The 21,310-nt window shown below is 42.0% G+C and overlaps 1 protein-coding gene across 3 annotated transcripts in view; it reads left to right on the forward strand.

Moving 5' to 3' along the window:
* ELP2 (elongator acetyltransferase complex subunit 2) overlaps positions 1–21,310 on the forward strand; it is a 405,605-nt gene that overhangs the window by 178,748 nt on the left and 205,547 nt on the right. For all 3 annotated transcript variants that reach the window (XM_063922926.1, XM_063922927.1, XM_063922928.1), the window contains one exon: positions 17,278–17,409. In XM_063922926.1, the coding sequence (XP_063778996.1) occupies positions 17,278–17,409 (132 nt within the window). The remainder of the gene's footprint in view (positions 1–17,277; positions 17,410–21,310) is intronic.

The following is a 21,310-nucleotide window of genomic DNA, read 5'->3' on the forward strand; positions in this document are numbered from 1 at the left end:
AATAAATGAGTAGTAGAATCTGATTGGTTGCTATGGGCAACATCCCATCTTGAATAGAACTCCCATTTTCCCCTTGGTGTCTTTATAAGGATCATTTTAAAATAAGGTTTTTTATATCCTCCATCATCGTCATCATCATCATCATCATCATCACTTTTTTCATACTCTTTTGGTAAATGTTCCATGCTAAATAGAAGACATGGCCACCTCCTCACTAAAGGTTCCCATACTTTCAACTGTATTAAAAAGGATATTTTATAATGTAATAATCCATGCATTATCAATCATTGCTTTTAAACAATTGAATGGCTCATTAGCCGAATTCACAGCTGTCCCACGGGATGTGATACATTATCCCAGCGGTCGGGATGCTGGTGGTCACATGAACAACACAGGCATCCCGACAATTAGAATTCCGTCAGGGTACAGGGTAATTATTTTAGCCCTCCCCTGCCTCCTACCCTAACCAGCCTGCGGTGTCGGCTAGGGCTAAGGCTCAGGGGTTGGGGCAGTGGTGGTGGCTAGGGCTAACCCCCCCTTCTAGTGCATATCCCTAACACTACCCCCCCCCCCCGGCCCCTATCCGTTGCCCTGATACTTATCTTCAGGATGTAGTCAGTCTGTGTTCAGGCGACGGGATTACGAGTGGTGTCAGGATTCCGGCGCTTGTTAATAGCAAGTTAAGCACTTTTTAAACCTGCATCTGAGCCATTTTTATTATTTATCGTTCTACTAATCATTCTCTCATTTTCAGTAACTCTCTAGAGGGCAGCCAGATACGGCTTCCACAGCTCTCCGCATGTTATTTGATGGTGGAAAACGTTTTGCCTGGCTGTCACGCTGCGCAGAACAAAAACAAAGCACATTGTCTGCCGTACACAGTCTTCCTACTTCACAGATATCGTCTCACAGTTATCAATATTTCATGAGAAAGTTGAGAAACTTGTCACCTTAAAAACACAGCTCAGAGTTGTGTACCAAAGCCTCTTTTCTCACTACATCATGTGCCATGTTACTGTGGTTACCATGGTAGCCACATACTGTTTTTAAAATTGTAAAAAATAGTAATCATTAATAGCATTCTGAAGAAACAAACCCAGGAGAAAGGGCAGATATTAAGGTTATTTTTGTAGCCTGCCAATGTGCTTTATAAAAATTGTTTTCATGCGATTGCAGCTCTAATGATCATATTAAAATACAAGTATATTGTATTTAGAAAATTCTATCTCTACAAATAATTTCATGAAAATATTGTACCAGTGGCGGTTCATACCTAATTGTAGTAGAGGGACTGTCGCTACCCCCATGCCTAGAGAGGAGACAACCAGTCTTGGGTCCCAGCACCTGCGCAGTGCATCTTGCAGGTGCTGGGTCCACTGTGCGACACTGCATACGCAAAATCCGACTTCTATCCAGAATTGTCCATTAAGTGAACCTCTGTGAACATTGATAATGTTTAATATTCAATTATCCAAAACCTAAATCTTAATTGTCATTTCACTTTCCAATCTTTTATATAGTTGTTGACTTGTTGAGTAAGACCTCCTCTGGTGCAGTAAACTAGGCTTTATTTCATTTCAAGGCTAAAAACACCGTAAGCCATCAATGGATAAAGAATATGTCCCTAAGGGTGCAACACTTAATTCTTCCATTTGGAATGTTTCAGTCTGCTGCCTGCTTGAATATCTTGTGCAGTCATGTCTGAGCAAACATACAAGGACAGTTGTTTCATTTCTGTTGGACTCAATTTCAGCCTGCTTGCAGGCTATCTGTTGTGAAAACAGGAATCTGTTGTAAACCAGGCAGAATTAGTTTACGGCATATAACGATGGTGCATTGTATACATGTTTATATATTTATAGGCGTTCATTGTGAGTGCTGCAAGGCAAGTTCTCTGGGATCCTATAGGCATTGCTGTTCTGACAGGGCACTGGAGAATGAAAATACTTTAACAGTATTGAAATTGCTGCCTATTAGTTCTTTCAAACTTCAATTCTATCTGCTAGCATTTTAGTGCTCTGGGCACATTTTAGTGCAGCTTTGCTTACAGTTCATGTATTTCATTGTATTGTCAGGTTTTGCATTTGGGAATTTGACTATAAATCCTGACACTATGCTTTAAAACCAGCCAAAGACATAGATGAACATTTATAAAGACATTATTAAGTGTTTTTTTTTTTTAAAGTGGAGTACAAGACAGTTTAGTAAAAATATCCCACTGCTTCCAAAAAATTCTCATGCTCCTATCTAAGGGGAAAAACTGTCCTGCTCCAGTTTAATACCTGGTCTTGACTATTTAACCTGTCCTTTTTCTGTGAGTTGTAATGGCACAATTCTCAGAGCTCCCCATCAAACAGTTACAATTTCAATTATAAACAGGACACATAACATTAGCCTCTCATCACATGGTTGTTCCTGTTGTAGATTGGCTGATCTGCGTTTTTGACCAATGGATTTCAAAGGGCAATAGCATTAATTACTATTTCTGTTTTTAATGCATCAGTCAAAGCAACTGATCGGTGACTTGGAAAACCACCACATATTAAAAGGAAAGGATCTGACAAGCATTGAATTCACCCCATAGTAATGGGTTAAGATTAGTATGTATTGCTCTATTGATTCCGCTGCAGCGGAATGTCAGAATAAGATTGTTTTCATTTTAATATTCCATGCTAAAGATGGTTAAAAGATCCTTTATTAAGTTCAGCTCTGTCCTTTGATGATATAACCCCAACATTTGACCATTATCACACTCCATTTTAATTAGTTCTAATTTAGTCATTTTTTTTAAACTAAATTATTGTCAAGATGGATTTGATTTTAGACTTGAGTGACCTGTGTTCAGAAAATCCAAGAGGAATGGCCAGCTGCTTTTGAACTACACAAGCAATTATATATTACTGCAGTTAGAGCTCAATTACAATAGAAATAACCTTCACTTATGTCCCTTGTTTCAGTCTTATTTTGCCTATTTATACGAGTAGTCTGGGCTCATGCCTTTTAATTATGTCCGGGGAGTGCCACCATTGAAGCAGTATTTGAAGGGATCCGCAAGGCTCTTTTAGGCAGTGCACCTGGGCATATACAGATTAATTGGAGTACCGGCTATTTCTTGTGTGTGTGTGTGTGTGTGTGTGTGTGTGTGTGTGTGTGTGTGTGTGTGTGTGTGTGTGTTTATGTATGTATGTATATATAATATTATGGTAGAGGTGGGCACCACAGATGTTCAGATAGACACCATTTGTTTTTATTCACACGTATAATCCTGGACCTACAAATATCAGGGAGCTTTTGGAAGCTATCCAGTTGGCATGGGTCAACATTTATCCTGAGGTTTTCTGTCAACTTGTGGAATTGATGCCACATCGAGTTGTCACACTTTTTCTACACGATACTAGGTACCTGTCCCACGACTTTTGGTTCTTAAGTATACTGTATGTGTATGTAGATATATCCAACATATTGCAATGTGAAGCTTCCTCCTAATCATATGACCTCACATAAGTTGACCAGATACAGACATCGGGCTGTAAATTATTGCGTTATATTTAACTTTCCAGCATAATCCATGTGACCTTTGTTTTTAAAATTAGAATTAGAAATGTGGTGCTTTTATTCAAGATTGGTAATAATTCTGTACAGAAGTTTGATAAAGTACAGTACCACATTTCATAAATTGAAAATTCAACAATTTGTTACTGTACCTGAATAAACTCTGGTGCTTTTAAGATTCATTTTCAATTAAAAAAAATTATAGCAGAAGCATGATGTTAGTAATATGTTTTTTGTTTTACTTTTTGGGGGCTGTGGATTGATTAATTTTTACTAAACATGTACAACAGTAACTTAACATAAGCATCTGCAGTGATATGTAAAAGTATTTTATTCCTGCTGCGGGGTACACTGGGCTCCACAAGGATAGACATTGGGGTGTAGAGTAGGATCTAGATCCGAAGCACCAACAGGCTCAAAAGCTTTGACCTTCTTCCCAAGATGCATAGCGCCGCCTCGTATATCACCCCGCCTCCGTGCACAGGAGCTCAGTTTGTAGTTGGTGCTTGCAGTTGCAAGCATGTAACGGGAAGAGCTGCTCACAGCAGCTCTAGAAAAAGCTTTTTCTGAGGAAAAAAGAAGACTACAAGAGCTGCAGCAGAGGCACAGATTGTGACATTATCTGCTGCAGCTCCATCTCTCCCCCAGCGGCGCTGTACACTCCCGCACCCTGGTTGCCGGGTACCTACAGCAGGAGGCTCCGGTTTTCTTCCAAGTTAGTCACACACGGCTGGGGCTCTACGGGATCGCGTGGCCGCACTTCGGGAGGAGGTAAGTGGGTCCCGCTTGCGGGACCCGCACTTTATCGCGATCCAGCGCGGCCGGTGGACACTGTGGCAGTACAGGCGATCCTACTAGATCACCAGGGCATGGGTGGTCAGGTTTTCTCTCTAAACCTTTTTACAAGTAGCCCGCAGTACCCCGTGGTTTTGCCAGCAGAGGGGATAAGGCTTAGACCTGGAGCCCCTCCCCCAGCCCCAGGGCGCCATTTCCAGTAAATGTTCCCGCCCTGGAACTGCATATCTGTCTCTCCCTCACTCCCTGTCAGTGTTTGGGCGCTATTTCCCCAGCTACACTGTTCCTGGGACTGCTTGGGCAAATCCTCCTTTGTAAAGCCGCCTGGTTGTCAGCGCTGTGACTTTACATGACACTTAAGTATTCTACATGTCAATTAGACAGTGGGGCAGATGTATGATGGTGCGCTATGTGCATTCAGCAAATAGCGCACGCTAACTGCTGCTGGTACCGCATCATCACGATGTATGATGCGGCACTTTAACGAATTTACATTGTGCATGGTCCCGCTTCGTCCTGAGCGCTGTGCCTATACCTTTTTGCTGCCTCCCTGATGTATTAACGGCGGGACTGTCACTCACCGCTTGTTAAGTCCCCTCCATCGCTTCGCCAGGTCAGGGCTGGCGCTACAGCACTGCAGGTACTAAAAAGTGGGTGTTTTTTTTTTTTTTTTAGGTAATTCAAAAAGAAAAACTTTATTGTTCGTGGACAATAGTCCCGCCCACGCCTCCTCCTCTATGACCTTCCTAACACATCCGGCGCCGGCGAGCGCATGAGCCGGGCGAAGGGCAAAAGGGCGCATGCGCAGAGAGCCAGCAGCAGCGATACCAGCCCAGCCGATGTGGAAGGTGCGCTATCGCTGAACAGGTAAGATAACGCACTCCCACATCGGCAGGGGCCTGAATAATACATTGTGGCGGCGGGTGCGGGCGTATCACCACGATAATGTGGTGATACGCCCCCAGACACATAACATCCGTTAGGACGTTTTTCATACATCACCCCCAGTGTTAGTTAAGAAAGAGTGCATTTAGTCAGGGTTCTCTGGTACAAGTGCCCTGTGATATACATCCAGTTCTTACTGTGCAGTGTTATATCTATTGATTATAGAGCTATATATATATATATATATATATATATATATATATATATATATATATATATATATATATATTTATCAACAAAGGGTTGATCAGTGCGCTTATCCGATTTGTATAGGATTCCTTACTGTTAAGACATATATAAAAAGTCATACATAGAATTTGGTCAAATAACCAGTCCAGAAAAATTAATTAATTTTTTCAAATAGTCCACACTTTCCCCGTTTTAACGGGTGGCTGCTCAAATCTTCAAATGGTGCCACTAGGTATGCGTAGCCCAAAAGGGAATCTGAAAGTAGAGGAAGAAACAGAGCGCCTATAGTGTAGTATCCCTTGGATTAGTTATTGTCACACGCAAGAATATGTATTGCGTACCGGATTACGGCTTGACTTAATGCCTATCGGTCCCCAGGTCTTCTAGTCCACTTCTCTGTCGGGATCTAGATAGGATCAGGAGACAGGGAATCGCTATATAGCGTAGTAAATTTGTAGGTAATATCAGAATTTTTACGTCACATATAAGATTGCATGCGTACCAGATAAAATAATTATTTATGCAGGTTAGTATAAATACTCCAGTACTGGTCCTCATCAGATGGTAACGGTCATCTGGACACCTTTGGATAATGTAGTAAGGCTCCAATCAATAATTCTCATAGAAAATTACAAATTTATTGAGTATACAGAAAATTAAAAAAGGTTTAAATAGCTTAGCTTTTAAATGACATGAATGTCAGCAGTGGTCAGTCGGCAAGTCGATAGTTCAGTCGATAGTTCAGTGTCTCAACGCGTTTCGCCCAGCTCAGGGCTTCATCAGGAGATATCAGCATGCTGCAGTGGGGTCTCATTTATACCCACAGTAATTGTAGCTTATTATGCAAATTACTTCCGGTCCGCGTCATCGGCGAAACCGGAAGTAGAAGTCCGTTTTATAGATTTAATTATATGGTGCCTTAATAGAGGTTTGATCATTATATACTGATCGTAGACCTCTGCATGTTTTCATTTTTAATGTTGGTTCCTTCTGAGACAGACACACTGGTCTGTTTACTATTGCGCCTCTCGGCGCTTGGCTTCCGGCGGGTGTGCGTCACCGCCGGAAGTGACGTGTTCTCATGATCGCGTCTTTGCCAGGAGTGTGTGAGGGAGAGGAATCCTCACACACATGGCTAATTAACATAAATAAACACAGCGGGTCTGCTCTTTTCACTATGGCTGATGAAATGAAGTGTGAATAACTGGATATTAACATTGCTGACTTATATATATCCATAAAATAAATAATATATATAGACATAAGTACATTTCATAAGGATGTTAAAAACGTATATATACAGAAAAATACACAGTTTGTTGTGAACAATAAATAATGAAAAATAAATAAGAAAAATATATAAGAAAAATATGAAAAATATATATATATATATATATATATATATAAAATAAAATGGAATTTTTTACACGCATATTTGTTAAAAATATGATAAAATATATATATATATATATATCTTTAAAAGAATAAAAATATTAATATTAATAAAAAAAAATCAACATTAATATTAGACCTTTCTCAGAAACACATAGACCACAAGAATAAATAATAATATGTAGCAGTTATGTGATAATATGGGAACGTGTCATAAGGAGGATACTATTTATGGAGGATATGATTACAATTGTACACATAAATAGGTATATGAATGAAAAATATATATGAATATATATATAAAATAATAATAAATACATATATACTCTAAAATTAAGGAGCGGAGAGCTCCCAAGAGTTCATAAAGATATTTGAACTGATTGAGATAGGCACGGTTACATCACTAATGTTATACCCAGATATATGGGTTATTTTAAGTAGACCAGAAGAATTAAAGAAATCATTTGCTTGCAGATGGGTTGGTGCTTATAAAAATGGTGCTATTTCATAACCCTCATTATGACCATGCGGAGACATAGTATTCAAAGTAAAAATCCAATACATCTCTCGTTGTGAGAGTTTTTTCAAGAGGTCACCACCTCTTGGACCCAATTTGACATGTTCGATCGCTTTGAATGTTAAAGTATCCGTGTTTGAGTTGTGGGTTGTTGCAAAGTGTCTGGAAAGTGGATGGCTCTCTATTTTGTTTTTAACATTCCTCACATGCTCTTGGATACGCAATTTTAGTGGTCTTTTGGTCTTCCCTATATATTTCAAATGGCACCCACATTCGATCACATATATTACTGACGTTGTGTTACAATTGATGAAGTCTTTGATTTTGTATTCTTTCGTGTTATCAGTGTTGTGGAACATTCTCCGATTTGGATGGACAAATTTGCACATATTGCAGTTTCCACATTTGTACATACCAGTACACTTCGGGAGACCTGTTTAGAGATTTATGCTGAACGTTTCAAAGAAAGAGGATACCCGGACCACATCATCAAGGAAGCAGTAAGAAGAGGAGGTGATCTAAATAGAGAAGAAATTCTCAAACCCAAAGACATGAAGATAGACATGAAGAAACCTCGTGCCCCATTTATTACACAATACAATAATGAGGAAATAAAAATCAGGAAGGTGTTCTCTAAACACTGGCACATTCTTAAGATGGACCCGATCCTTACAGACCTGCTTCCTGAACGTCCAGAAATTATATTCAGGAAGGCACAAAATCTAAAAGAGATTTTAGCACCAAGCATGTTAAGTTGTTCACGTAATTTTCCAACAGGTCTCCCGAAGTGTACTGGTATGTACAAATGTGGAAACTGCAATATGTGCAAATTTGTCCATCCAAATCGGAGAATGTTCCACAACACTGATAACACGAAAGAATACAAAATCAAAGACTTCATCAATTGTAACACAACGTCAGTAATATATGTGATCGAATGTGGGTGCCATTTGAAATATATAGGGAAGACCAAAAGACCACTAAAATTGCGTATCCAAGAGCATGTGAGGAATGTTAAAAACAAAATAGAGAGCCATCCACTTTCCAGACACTTTGCAACAACCCACAACTCAAACACGGATACTTTAACATTCAAAGCGATCGAACATGTCAAATTGGGTCCAAGAGGTGGTGACCTCTTGAAAAAACTCTCACAACGAGAGATGTATTGGATTTTTACTTTGAATACTATGTCTCCGCATGGTCATAATGAGGGTTATGAAATAGCACCATTTTTATAAGCACCAACCCATCTGCAAGCAAATGATTTCTTTAATTCTTCTGGTCTACTTAAAATAACCCATATATCTGGGTATAACATTAGTGATGTAACCGTGCCTATCTCAATCAGTTCAAATATCTTTATGAACTCTTGGGAGCTCTCCGCTCCTTAATTTTAGAGTATATATGTATTTATTATTATTTTATATATATATTCATATATATTTTTCATTCATATACCTATTTATGTGTACAATTGTAATCATATCCTCCATAAATAGTATCCTCCTTATGACACGTTCCCATATTATCACATAACTGCTACATATTATTATTTATTCTTGTGGTCTATGTGTTTCTGAGAAAGGTCTAATATTAATGTTGATTTTTTTTATTAATATTAATATTTTTATTCTTTTAAAGATATATATATATATATATATATATATATATATATATTATCATATTTTTAACAAATATGCGTGTAAAAAATTCCATTTTATTTTATATATATATATATATATATATATATTTCATATTTTTCTTATATATTTTTCTTATTTATTTTTCATTATTTATTGTTCACAACAAACTGTGTATTTTTCTGTATATATACGTTTTTAACATCCTTATGAAATGTACTTATGTCTATATATATTATTTATTTTATGGATATATATAAGTCAGCAATGTTAATATCCAGTTATTCACACTTCATTTCATCAGCCATAGTGAAAAGAGCAGACCCGCTGTGTTTATTTATGTTAATTAGCCATGTGTGTGAGGATTCCTCTCCCTCACACACTCCTGGCAAAGACGCGATCATGAGAACACGTCACTTCCGGCGGTGACGCACACCCGCCGGAAGCCAAGCGCCGAGAGGCGCAATAGTAAACAGACCAGTGTGTCTGTCTCAGAAGGAACCAACATTAAAAATGAAAACATGCAGAGGTCTACGATCAGTATATAATGATCAAACCTCTATTAAGGCACCATATAATTAAATCTATAAAACGGACTTCTACTTCCGGTTTCGCCGATGACGCGGACCGGAAGTAATTTGCATAATAAGCTACAATTACTGTGGGTATAAATGAGACCCCACTGCAGCATGCTGATATCTCCTGATGAAGCCCTGAGCTGGGCGAAACGCGTTGAGACACTGAACTATCGACTGAACTATCGACTTGCCGACTGACCACTGCTGACATTCATGTCATTTAAAAGCTAAGCTATTTAAACCTTTTTTAATTTTCTGTATACTCAATAAATTTGTAATTTTCTATGAGAATTATTGATTGGAGCCTTACTACATTATCCAAAGGTGTCCAGATGACCGTTACCATCTGATGAGGACCAGTACTGGAGTATTTATACTAACCTGCATAAATAATTATTTTATCTGGTACGCATGCAATCTTATATGTGACGTAAAAATTCTGATATTACCTACAAATTTACTACGCTATATAGCGATTCCCTGTCTCCTGATCCTATCTAGATCCCGACAGAGAAGTGGACTAGAAGACCTGGGGACCGATAGGCATTAAGTCAAGCCGTAATCCGGTACGCAATACATATTCTTGCGTGTGACAATAACTAATCCAAGGGATACTACACTATAGGCGCTCTGTTTCTTCCTCTACTTTCAGATATATATATATATATATATATATATATATATATATATATATATATATATATATATATAAAATAAGCTAGTCCAGTGCAGTATTATTGTTGGTAATAACCTCTGCAATAACTGTGACTATATATGTGTGCATTAGCTTGCTGAGTGATTTCCATTGCGTGTCTCCCACTCACCTTGCTGTCCCTATGTTCTATAACCTGAGGGCTTGGTGCATCAGGTTTTATAATAATACAGGATATTCACAAGATATACTCTTAATACGTATTTTTCTCTGTGATTTTAGTCACCATATCTCTCCTGTATCTCTGCTTGTGCTGACTACACTGCGCAGGGGTTTGGGCAAGAGGTATTGTGCTGCTGACAATTGTACTGTTACCTGATATTGCAAGTTATATCATGTCTGCTTCTGAAGGTAACGGTTCTGGGGCTGAACACACTGCCGGTGTTGCTGAAGCCACAGATCCATATGAGGAGACTATAGCAGCAGTGGGCTCTGGTTCTTGGGGCTCCTAGCCCCCCAGTGGGACTGTGGCAACGGGGGTACATAATGACCCACTGTGGGCTACTTTCTCCACGCTTCTGCATACGCTAGTTACTAAACTAACACCCCCTATGGGACCTCCTGTGCCTCTGCAACCGTATGTGGTCCCCGCAGCTAACTTGCTATGGGCGGATAATTTGTCTGCTCAATTGAAGAAGTTGAACCAGTCCTTGACTACTAAAAAGTCTGACCTTTGCTCGCCTTAGACCAAGGGGTCCTCTAAGCGAGCTCTTATCTCCTCACAATCCACTGCTGTCACTGACACCTCGTCTGATGAAGATGGCGCTTACACTGACCCCACAGATTCTGACACACATACTGCTGATGGGGAGGGTAGTTCACATGTGGATGTTCCTGATCTTTTGGAGGCTATTAAGTTGATTTTACAGATTACGGATGATCCCGAGCCATCTAACCCTCCTAAGAAACCAGATAGGTTCAAGCGTCAGAAGGTGGTTAAACAAGTTTAACCTCACTCTGACCACCTAGTGGATATACGTCAGAAACCCGGGAAAGAAGTTTGTGCCTCAAAAGAAGATGCTGGCTCGCTATCCCCTCGTGCCAGAGCTGTCTAAAAATTGGGAAACGCCTCCTCCAGTAGACTCACATGTGGCTAGGATGGTAGTTTCCTCAGCTCTACCTGTCACTACCTAAAAGAGCCTACGGATAAACGTGTGGAGGGTTGTCTGAAAGCGATTTACACCCTCACGGGTGCTGCACAAAGGCCCACTATTGCAGCAACATGGGCTGCAGAGGCTATTGAAGCATGGGCCCTAGAGTTGGAAGCTGAAATCTCTTCTGACCATGCTAGACAATGCTGGTCATATATTGTCACAGCTTCTCACTATATTAAAGAGGCGGCTTCTGATACCGGTATTCTAGCAGCCAAGGCCTCTACTACATCAGTCCTGGCTCGCCGGATATTGTGGCTGAGATCCTGGTCTGTGGATCTGGACTCTAGAAAAACCCTGGAGGTACTCCCTTCCAAGGGAGATATTCTGTTTGGGGAGGACTTAAATAAGATAGTGGCTGACTTGGCTACTGCCAAAACTGCCTGTCTGCCAAGGACCGCTCCTTCTGTGTCGAAGGCTAAAGGTACTTCCTTTCGCCCCTTTCGTCCTTCAGGTAAAGCAAAAGGTCAGGCGTACAACAAGCAGGCCCGCACTTCCAAACCTGGTAAGCCGAAGCCCAAAAGAGCCTGGGCTGCCCGTCAGCCAGCTTCCAAGACGGATAAGCCTGCCGCATGACGGGGTGGGCCTCCCCCTGGGGGATCCCAGGGTGGGGGGCCGGCTTCTAGGGTATACCCAGGAATGGCTGAAGACCACTTCAGATGCCTGGGTACGGGAAGTCGTCACTCGAGGTTACGCCATAGCCTTCAAAAACCGTCCCCCTCATCGATTTTGCCTGACAGATGTCCCTTTGGACCAGACAAAGGCAAACACTCTACATTCGGTGGTACAGACCCTCTTGGATACAGTAGTCCTAGTACAGGTGCCTCTTGCTCAGAGGGGCCGGGGGTACTATTCTCCGCTGTTTCTAGTCCCGAAACCGAATGGGTCCTCTCGGCCATTCGTTGCTTCCTTTCTCGTCCGCAAGTGTCGATACATTCGGCGATGCAGGTGCTGGGCCTCATGGTGTCAGCATTCGACATGGTGGAGTATGTTCAATTCCATTCTCGCCCTCTCCATAGGCTGATTCTAGCCAAGTGGGACGGCCTGCCTCACCGTATCAGGTCTCACATGATCTAATTGACTCCGGAGGTCCGTCTGTCGCTGCACTGGTGGCTCCAGGACCAACGATTGTGCAGGGGCCGTCCCTTCTGGATATCTGACAGGGTCCTGTTGACGACAGATGTCAGTCTAAGAGGTTGGGGAGCGGTGCTGGAGCAACACTCCCTTCAGGGCCGGTGGATCTACTCTCAATCAACATTCTGGAATTGCGGGTGGTCTTCAATTCGTTGAACCTGGCCCAGCATTTCATTCATAACCGTCCTGTTCAAGTACAGTCGGGCAACACCACCACAGTGGCTTACAAAAATCATCAATGCGGCACTCGAAGCCGTTTGGCAATGAAGGAAGTCTCACGGATTCTGCAATGGGCGGAACGCCATCTACCCGCCATATCGGCAATATTCATTCCGGGAGTCCTGAATTGGGAAGCGGACTTTCTCAGTCGTCAGGACGTACACGCCGGAGAGTGGGGCCTCCATCCAGCAGTGTTTCAACTCCTAGTGGAAAAGTGGGGCTTTCCAGACGTAGATCTGATGGCGTCTCGACACAATCACAAGGTTCCGGTCTTCAGAGCAAGGACAAGGGATCCTCAAGCAGCATTTGTGGATGCGCTGGCGGTGCCGTGGAGGTTTCGGCTGCCGTACGTGTTCCCTCCGGTGTCTCTCCTGCCCAGGGTAATTCGGAAGTTCAAGCAAGAAAGAGGAATTCTGCTTCTCATAGCTCCAGCATGGCCCAGACGGCACTGGTTCTCAGACCTGCAGGGCCTATCGTCAGAGCGTCCAATTATACTTCCACGATGCCCAGACCTCCTCGTTCAGGTCCCCCGTGTCTACCAGGACCTAGCCCGGCTGTCTTTGACGGCGTGGCTCTTGAAGCTTCCGTCTTAAGGGCTAAAGGGTTTTCTGAGGCGGTCATTTAAACTATGTTGCGGGCCCGGGAACTGGCTTCTGCTCGGATTTACCATAGGGTCTGGCATTCTTACTTTGTTTGGTGCGCATCTAACAATTATGACGCTTTCAAGTTTAGTACTGCCAAGTTGTTGGCCTTTCTTCAGCAGGGCCTGGACTTAGGCCTGCGTCTGGCCTCCCTCAAGGTTCAAATGCCTGCCTTGTCGGTGTGGTTTCAGAGAAAGATTGCGACCTTACCTGATGTGCATACCTTTACTCAGGGTGTGTTGCGTATCCAACTTCCCTATGTCCCGCCTGTGGCTCCTTGGGACTTGTCGGTGGTTTTGGAGGCGTTACAAGAGTCTCCGTTTGAACCTTTTGGTTCAGCTGATCTTAAGTGGCTTTCCCTTAAGGTCGTGTTTCTGCTGGCTATTGCTTCAGCTAGAAGAGTGTCGGATTTGGGTGCCTTGTCCTGTAGTTCCCCATATCTGATATTTCACCGTGACCGGGCGGTTCTTAGGACTCGTCCCGGTTATTTGCCTAAGGTGGTTTCTTCGTTCCACCTTAATCAGGAGATTGTGGTACCGGCCTTTGTCTCTCTTGATCTGTCTCCCAAAGAGCGGCCTTTGGATGTGGTACGGGCTCTCCGTATCTATGTGAAGAGAACTGCTTCTGTTAGGAAATCTGATTCTCTCTTTATTCTGTTTGGGTTTCACAAACGGGGCTGGCCTGCTCACAAGCAGACTTTGGCCAGATGGATTAGAATGGTGATTGCATATGCTTATGTGAAGGCTGGTCTATCAGCTCCTGCTCACATTACGGCCCATTCTACTTGGTCCGTTGGACCTTCTTGGGCGGCCCGCTGTGGTGCGACCCTTGAACAATTGTGCAAGGCGGCTACGTGGTCCTCAGTGAACACGTTCATAAGGTTCTATGCCTTCGATACTGCCGCTTCCCAGGATGCTTCCTTGGACGCCGGGTTCTTGTGCCCGATACAGTGCGTCCCCTCCCATAAGGAACTGCTTTAGGACATCCCCAATGTCTATCCTTGTGGAGCCCAGTGTACCCCGCAGCAGATAATGAGTTTTATGGTAAGAACTTACCTTTGTTAAAACTCTTTCTGCGAGGTACACTGGGCTCCACAAGGCGCCCACCCTGACCCACTTAGCTTCTTTGGGTTGGTATGGCATTAGCCGCTGACACTTCTCCTGTCGGGAGAGTGTGGTGTTTGTGGCAACTTGCAGTTGTCGTCTCTTTTACTTGCTACTGCATTGGGCTGGTTAACAAAACTGAGCTCCTGTGCACGGAGGCGGGGTGATATAGGAGGCGGCGCTATGCATCTTGGGAAGAAGGTCAAAGCTTTTGAGCCTGTTGGTGCTTCGGATAAAGATCCTACTCTACACCCCAATGTCTATCCTTGTGGAGCCCAGTGTACCTCGCAGAAAGAGTTTTAACAAAGGTAAGTTCTTACCATAAAACTCATTTTTTTCTCTATACTGAAATTGCTATAGTCCTGGATTGACATAAAGAGCGGTATCCAATTAGCCGCAGTAATTTACCATAGCCTGTTACCTCCCCTGGGGCTATCCAATTAGCCCCGATGCCGGGACTTATCGGGGATTTTGTTTCTGCTACCTTAAGCAGGCGAAACCAAATCTGCGATCACAGCCACGGAATCCATAGGTTGCACATAGGTTGCAGATCCTATGTGTTGCACCTGAAAATTTGAGAATTTTTCCAACGTAAAAAAAGAGGGCTAATTGGATAGTCCGATAATTTTGTGTCTAATTGGATAGCCCCCTAAGTGTATTTTGGCATTTGTATTAAGTTGTGCACTTCAAATTAGACTTTTGGGAGTTTCTTTAGTAATAAAGTATACACTTATTTCAGTGAGGTAAATGCCTGGGGCACTGACTAGTATGTACACACACATATATGAACCCGAGGGTTCATGTGAGCATTATACAAAGGTGCAGCAATATATACGGCTGGAAATTTGGGGAGTTTTGACCCGAGATGTGCGTACAAGGTAGTCCAGGTGTATTTTTCTTAGTATTTTTATAGTCAAAACTCTGGAGTATACTGGAGTGGGGCAAGTAAAGCACTGATTTCTAGTAACCAACCATGTAATTTCTATAATCGTCTGATGGAGCTCCTGTATGGTGTGATATTTCAGGTAGTGATGAGCGGGTTCGGTTTTACTCGGTTTTACTCGGTTCTCAAAACGGCATCTTATTGGCTCACGGATGTCACGTGTTTTGGATAGCCAATAAGATGCCGTTTTGAGAACCGAGTAAAACCGAGTAAAACCGAGTAAAACCGAACCTCGCTCATCACTAATTTCAGGAGTAGCTTATTAGGCTGATTTAACTCTAGTTGACCACCAATTTAAGCATGTATGTCTGAACAAATCCAAACCATCATCTTTTCAGGATTTGTTAAATACCAAAGGATAAGTATCCTGGACTTATGTCACCCTCTTAGATCTTGCGAATCAGCTTGATTACCAATTAGACACATCTGTGAGATTTAGCCAGTTATGGTTATGACAAAACTTGTACCAATACAGTCCCTCAATGAGCAGCCCCTGTACAGACACATTTACTTCTTATACTGTAGTTCAATCAAAGCTCAGTTGCCGACTGGCTAATCTGAGTTACACACATTGGGGTATATTCAATTAAGGTTGAAACTGCTGTCTTGTCGAAAAAATTGCAGTTTTCGACTTTTTCAGACCGGAAGGGGTTCCGACCTATTCAGTCCCCGGCATTTTTATTCGACAAGTCGGGGAATTTGACTTGTCGAATAGTACGTGAATCGACGATATAGCTGCCGATTCACGTGCTTCTGCGGGAAACAGGGACAAATTCGACAGGTTTTTGCCCCGTTTCCGACCATCTTAGTTTGACTTAAAAATAAAATAGTCGAACTGAGATGAGGGACCTGAGAGGGGGGAGAGCCACGGGCAGACGGGGGACAGCAGTGCTACAGCACAGTGATGCAGGAGGATGTGTCATAGCCGCCGCTCACGGCAGCGTCCACCCGGCTCCAGCAAGTGAGGTCCCGCTTGCTGGAGCCGGGTGGACGCTGCCGTGAGGTCTGGCGGCTGTGCCACATCCTCCTGCAGCGCTGATGTCCCCCATCTGCCCACAGCTCTCCCCCATTTTCGGTCCGTCATCTCAATTCGACTTTTTTAAAGTCGAATTGAGATGGGCATTGAATAGCCCTTGTCTGATCCATTCCGACAAATGCATGTCGGAATGGATCTGACCTCAATTGGATATACCCCCATGCGTTTTGTTAGCAGCAGCTCCCAAAGTTTTTAAAGCATACAGTATTTAGGACGCCCTTGCCTTTTCATGTTCATTATCTATGTTGACCAAATATCCTTAAATATAAAAAATATAAGCACTAATTAATTATCAAAGTGACATTTTGCCCTATTACCCTTTTTTTTTTCTGTTTAATACCAATTGCAGCATTTTTTCCATTGCTGTACCTGCTGCTTTTTCTGTACTTGTAGTCCCTGGTTGCAAGTACCAGTGGAGCTGGAGCTGTGTCTGAGTGTATGATGTAGAGTAGACCTTACATCAAAATATGGAGATATCTGTCTACTGAACATCTCTTTAACAGTCACATGTAACAAGAAGTAAAAGCAGCAGATATAGCAATGGACAGTTTGTGTAACTGCAGGACAGTTGCTGTAAGGTAAGTGATTGTGCTTCTACTAAATTAATTTGTTTGTATTGTGAAAGTAAATGTTACTTAAATAAACCTCAAACAAAATGAGTTAAATGTTAACTAAAACAATATTGTAAATACAATTCTAAAATGTTTCTGCTCTCTTTAATATAAAGGTCCGTGTTGGAGAAGTTGGAGGCAACACTTTAGGATTTTATGGCTGTCAGTTTGGCCCTGAGAAATCTATGATTCTCGCACATGCATTTCATGGAGCCCTGCACATGTGGAGTCGAAATCCAACCAGACATGTAAGGCACGCACAATCCATATATCATTTTTTTTGTAGTAGAACTTGTTTCATTACTCACAATTAAAAATAATATAACCCACAGAATTATAAAGTCATTAATTTTGAAACTCCTTAAAAGACACATTGTTAATAGCAGTTACAACCATATTATGTAAAAAAAATTTTTTTTATTAATTTCAAGCTTTGCTCAAGTTTAAATACTTATGTGCACTATATTTATGTCTGTTTTATTTTGTAAATTCGTTGAATGCATGTGACTTTTATAGTTTCCCATTCTACCACTGTTATATTGTCTGCCTTGCTCATCTAGGTGTGTCTTCTGTTGCTTTTGTCTTGTACCTTATGTTTGTTTTATAATAATGTACACTTTTTATTAAACCAGAACGAAGTTTCTTTTACATTTTAGTTCTGGTTATTTCAGTGGTTCATTTTAGCGGGGAATATATGGGACAATATTAATGTGTCATTATTTTTGCAAGAGGAACTATTCTCTGTAATGATATTGTACATCATGAGAATAAGTTTTTCCATCATACTTAAGTAGGAAACATGGTTTACAGTTTCATTTTAGTCACTTGTTTCTTTACCAGTGTATTTGGAACATATGATAAAATATATTGTGACAATAGGAGCAGTGTGCTACACAGGAACCATGGGTATATAGCTGATAAACCCAGTGAACTGTTGTATTTGAAGATAGAAAATGTGTCTTACCTGCAGTTTATTTCTCCCCTGCAGCCTGATGCAGCAGAAAGCATGTAACTGATCAAGCAGCGCACCTGTCAGGAACTCCCTTAAGAAGGCAGAGTGGGTGTGTCACTTCCCTGTCAGTCTGGGGGAGACTAATGGGCCCTAAACATTGCGTGATCCGCCGCCGAGCTGCCCGACGGCGGATACGGCCGACTCAGCGGCGGGGGGGGGGGGGGTGAAGTTACTTCACTCCCCCCTTCACTTGGCTCTATAGCAGTGCAGGCAAATATGGACAAGATCTTCCATATTGGCCTGCATGCATAAGCGATGGGGCACCAGCGATGAACGAGCGCAGTGCCGCGCATCGTTCATCGCTGGTGCCTCCACACTGAAAGATATGAATGGTATCTCGTTCATTATTGAACGAGATCGTTCATACAGTATTTCTCAGACGTTCTAGAGGATGCTGGGGACTTCGTAAGGACCATGGGGTATAGACGGGATCCGCAGGAGACATGGGCACACTAAAAAGACTTTGACTGGGTGTGAACTGGCTCCTCCCTCTATGCCCCTCCCCCAGACCTCAGTTAGACTCTGTGCCCAGGAGTGACTGGACACACACTAGGGGAGCTCTACTGAGATTCTCTAAAAGACTTTGTTAGGTTTTTTATTTTCAGGCAGACCTGCTGGCTACAGGCTCCCTGCATCGTGGAGAGAGAAGCAGACCTACTTCTTAGTTCAAGGGCTCTGCTTCTTAGGCTACTGGACACCATTAGCTTCAGAGGGTTCGATCACATGGTTCGCCTAGCTGCTTGTTCCCGGAGCCGCGCCGTTACCCCCCTCACAGAAGCCAGAAGAAAGAAGCCGGTGAGTATGTGAAGATTCGAAGACTTCAGTGACGGCAGAAGACTTCAGTAACGGAGGTAAACACGGAGGTAAGCACGGTGGTCGCGCTGCGCTCCATGCTCCCACACACCAACGGCACTCACAGGGTGCAGGGCGCTGGGGGGGAGCGCCCTGGGCAGCAAGTTACTAGAAGATTAAAATACCGTTGGCAGGGCACCGTTCCGATACCCTCGCCAGATATCGCAGCGGTCACGCTGCGCGCCATTGCTCCCACACGCCAACGGTTGTTACGAGGGTGCAGGGAGCTAGGGAGGGAGTGCCCTGAGCAGCAATGTGTATATATATAATTTGTTGGGGGTGACAGTACACCTATACAGTGTCTATACACTGTATAGGGACCCCCGTTGGCATACACGAAGTTATATTTTTTGCGGGCTGGAGCGCGCCGGCAGGGGCGGGGCTTAGCCTTCGCTTCAAGATACAGCGCCATTTTCTGCTTGTCCCCGCCAAAAGCATGAGGGGGCACAATGTTGAGTGCTGTTTAGAGGAAAATAGCGCTATTTTTGGACAAATGGGCTGGTATTCTGTTATACATATATATTTATATCTGTGTGTTCCCTGTCGGATACCCACTATAGTTTAGTCGACATGGGTCGACAGGTGTGCGTGCTCTGCCATTTATGCGGATCACAGTCGACATTGCCGGCTACTGTTGGTACTTAATTCTGTAGATGCAGTGTCAGAAAGTCGGTAGTTGTATACTTGTCAAAAGTAAACTCTGTATGGGAGACACAGTAGTATGTGGGTGATCCTGTCGGCACCGACTGTTATTACTGGGTGTTAATTAACATGCGTTAACTACCTATACCTGTATATATGTTATATGTATATGTAGGGTACGGTTCCGTGGGCCTGTAGCTCGTGCGCAGACATGGTAGTACATATAGGGGAGTGTTATTGAACTTATTATGTATCTTCATTCAGTCCCCTCGGAGTTATTTTGCATGATTACTACTCCCTGCTGTCGACAAATACTAGGTTTTCTGTCGACCATAATGTTTCCTGGCAGATCTACAACTGGGGCATCAGTGCATGATCATACACAATCAGAACACATTAATGTCACTAGGGACCCGTTGGTTCCGGATAATCCGCTTATATGTATTTGTGTATGTGTATATATATATATATATATGTGTGTGTGTGTGTGTGTATATATATATATATATATATATATATATATATATATATATATGTATATGTATATATATATAGAAAGAGATTAAGACGGAAGTGGTTGTGTTTTATTTCCTGAGTGCCGCCGTCTTAATCTCTTTCTACATAACAGTGTGAGCTGTATTTGCGGAAGGCAACGGGGACAGTATTCCAAGTAACAGTGAGTGCCGGACTTTTTGCATATTATGTATATAAATATGTTTATGTGTGTATATATATATATATATATATATATATATGTGTGTGTGTGTGTGTGTATATATATATATATATATATATATGTGTGTGTGTGTGTGTGTGTATATATATATATATATATATATATATATATATATATATATATATATATGTATGTATGTACAGGTTGAGTATCCCATATCCAAATATTCCAAAATACGGAATATTCTGAAATACGGACTTTTTTGAGTGAGATAGCGAAACCTTTGTTTTTTGATGGCTCAATGTACACAAACTTTGTTTAATACACAAAGTTATTAAAAATATTGTATTAAATGACCTTCAGGCTGTGTGCATAAGGTGTATATGAAACAAATGAATTGTGTGAATGTACAAACACTTTGTTTAATGCACAGTTATAAAAAATATTGGCTAAAATTACCTTCAGGCTGTGTGTATAAGGTGTATATGAAACATAAATGCATTCTGTGCTTAGATTTAGGTCCCATCACCATAATATCTCATTATGGTATGCAATTAGTCCAAAATACGGAAAAATCCGATATCCAAAATTCCTCTGGTCCCAAGCAATTTGGATAAGGGATACTCAACCTGTATATATGTATATAGATATATATATATATATAGATATATATATATAGATATATTTAGGATATGTGTGTAGTTGTGTATTACATTATGTGTATTCATATTAAATTTTTAATGGATGCTGCAATAATAGTATTCCTTCTCATGTGCTGGTCGCTCTGTTGGTAAAGCTCTAGGTCGGCCGTGACGAGTTGGTGTCAGAAAGAAGCCCGAATGTTTATTCTTTTCCGCTGCGGATAGAATACTGTGAAAATCAACTCCTGGTCGACACGGGGCCCTGTCGCAAATGATCGTTCACAGGAAGCTAAGTGATATTTTATTCTTAACTTTGGAGTTATGTA

The sequence above is a fragment of the Pseudophryne corroboree genome, chromosome 5 (assembly GCF_028390025.1).
Source record: "Pseudophryne corroboree isolate aPseCor3 chromosome 5, aPseCor3.hap2, whole genome shotgun sequence".
NCBI lineage: Eukaryota > Metazoa > Chordata > Amphibia > Anura > Myobatrachidae > Pseudophryne > Pseudophryne corroboree.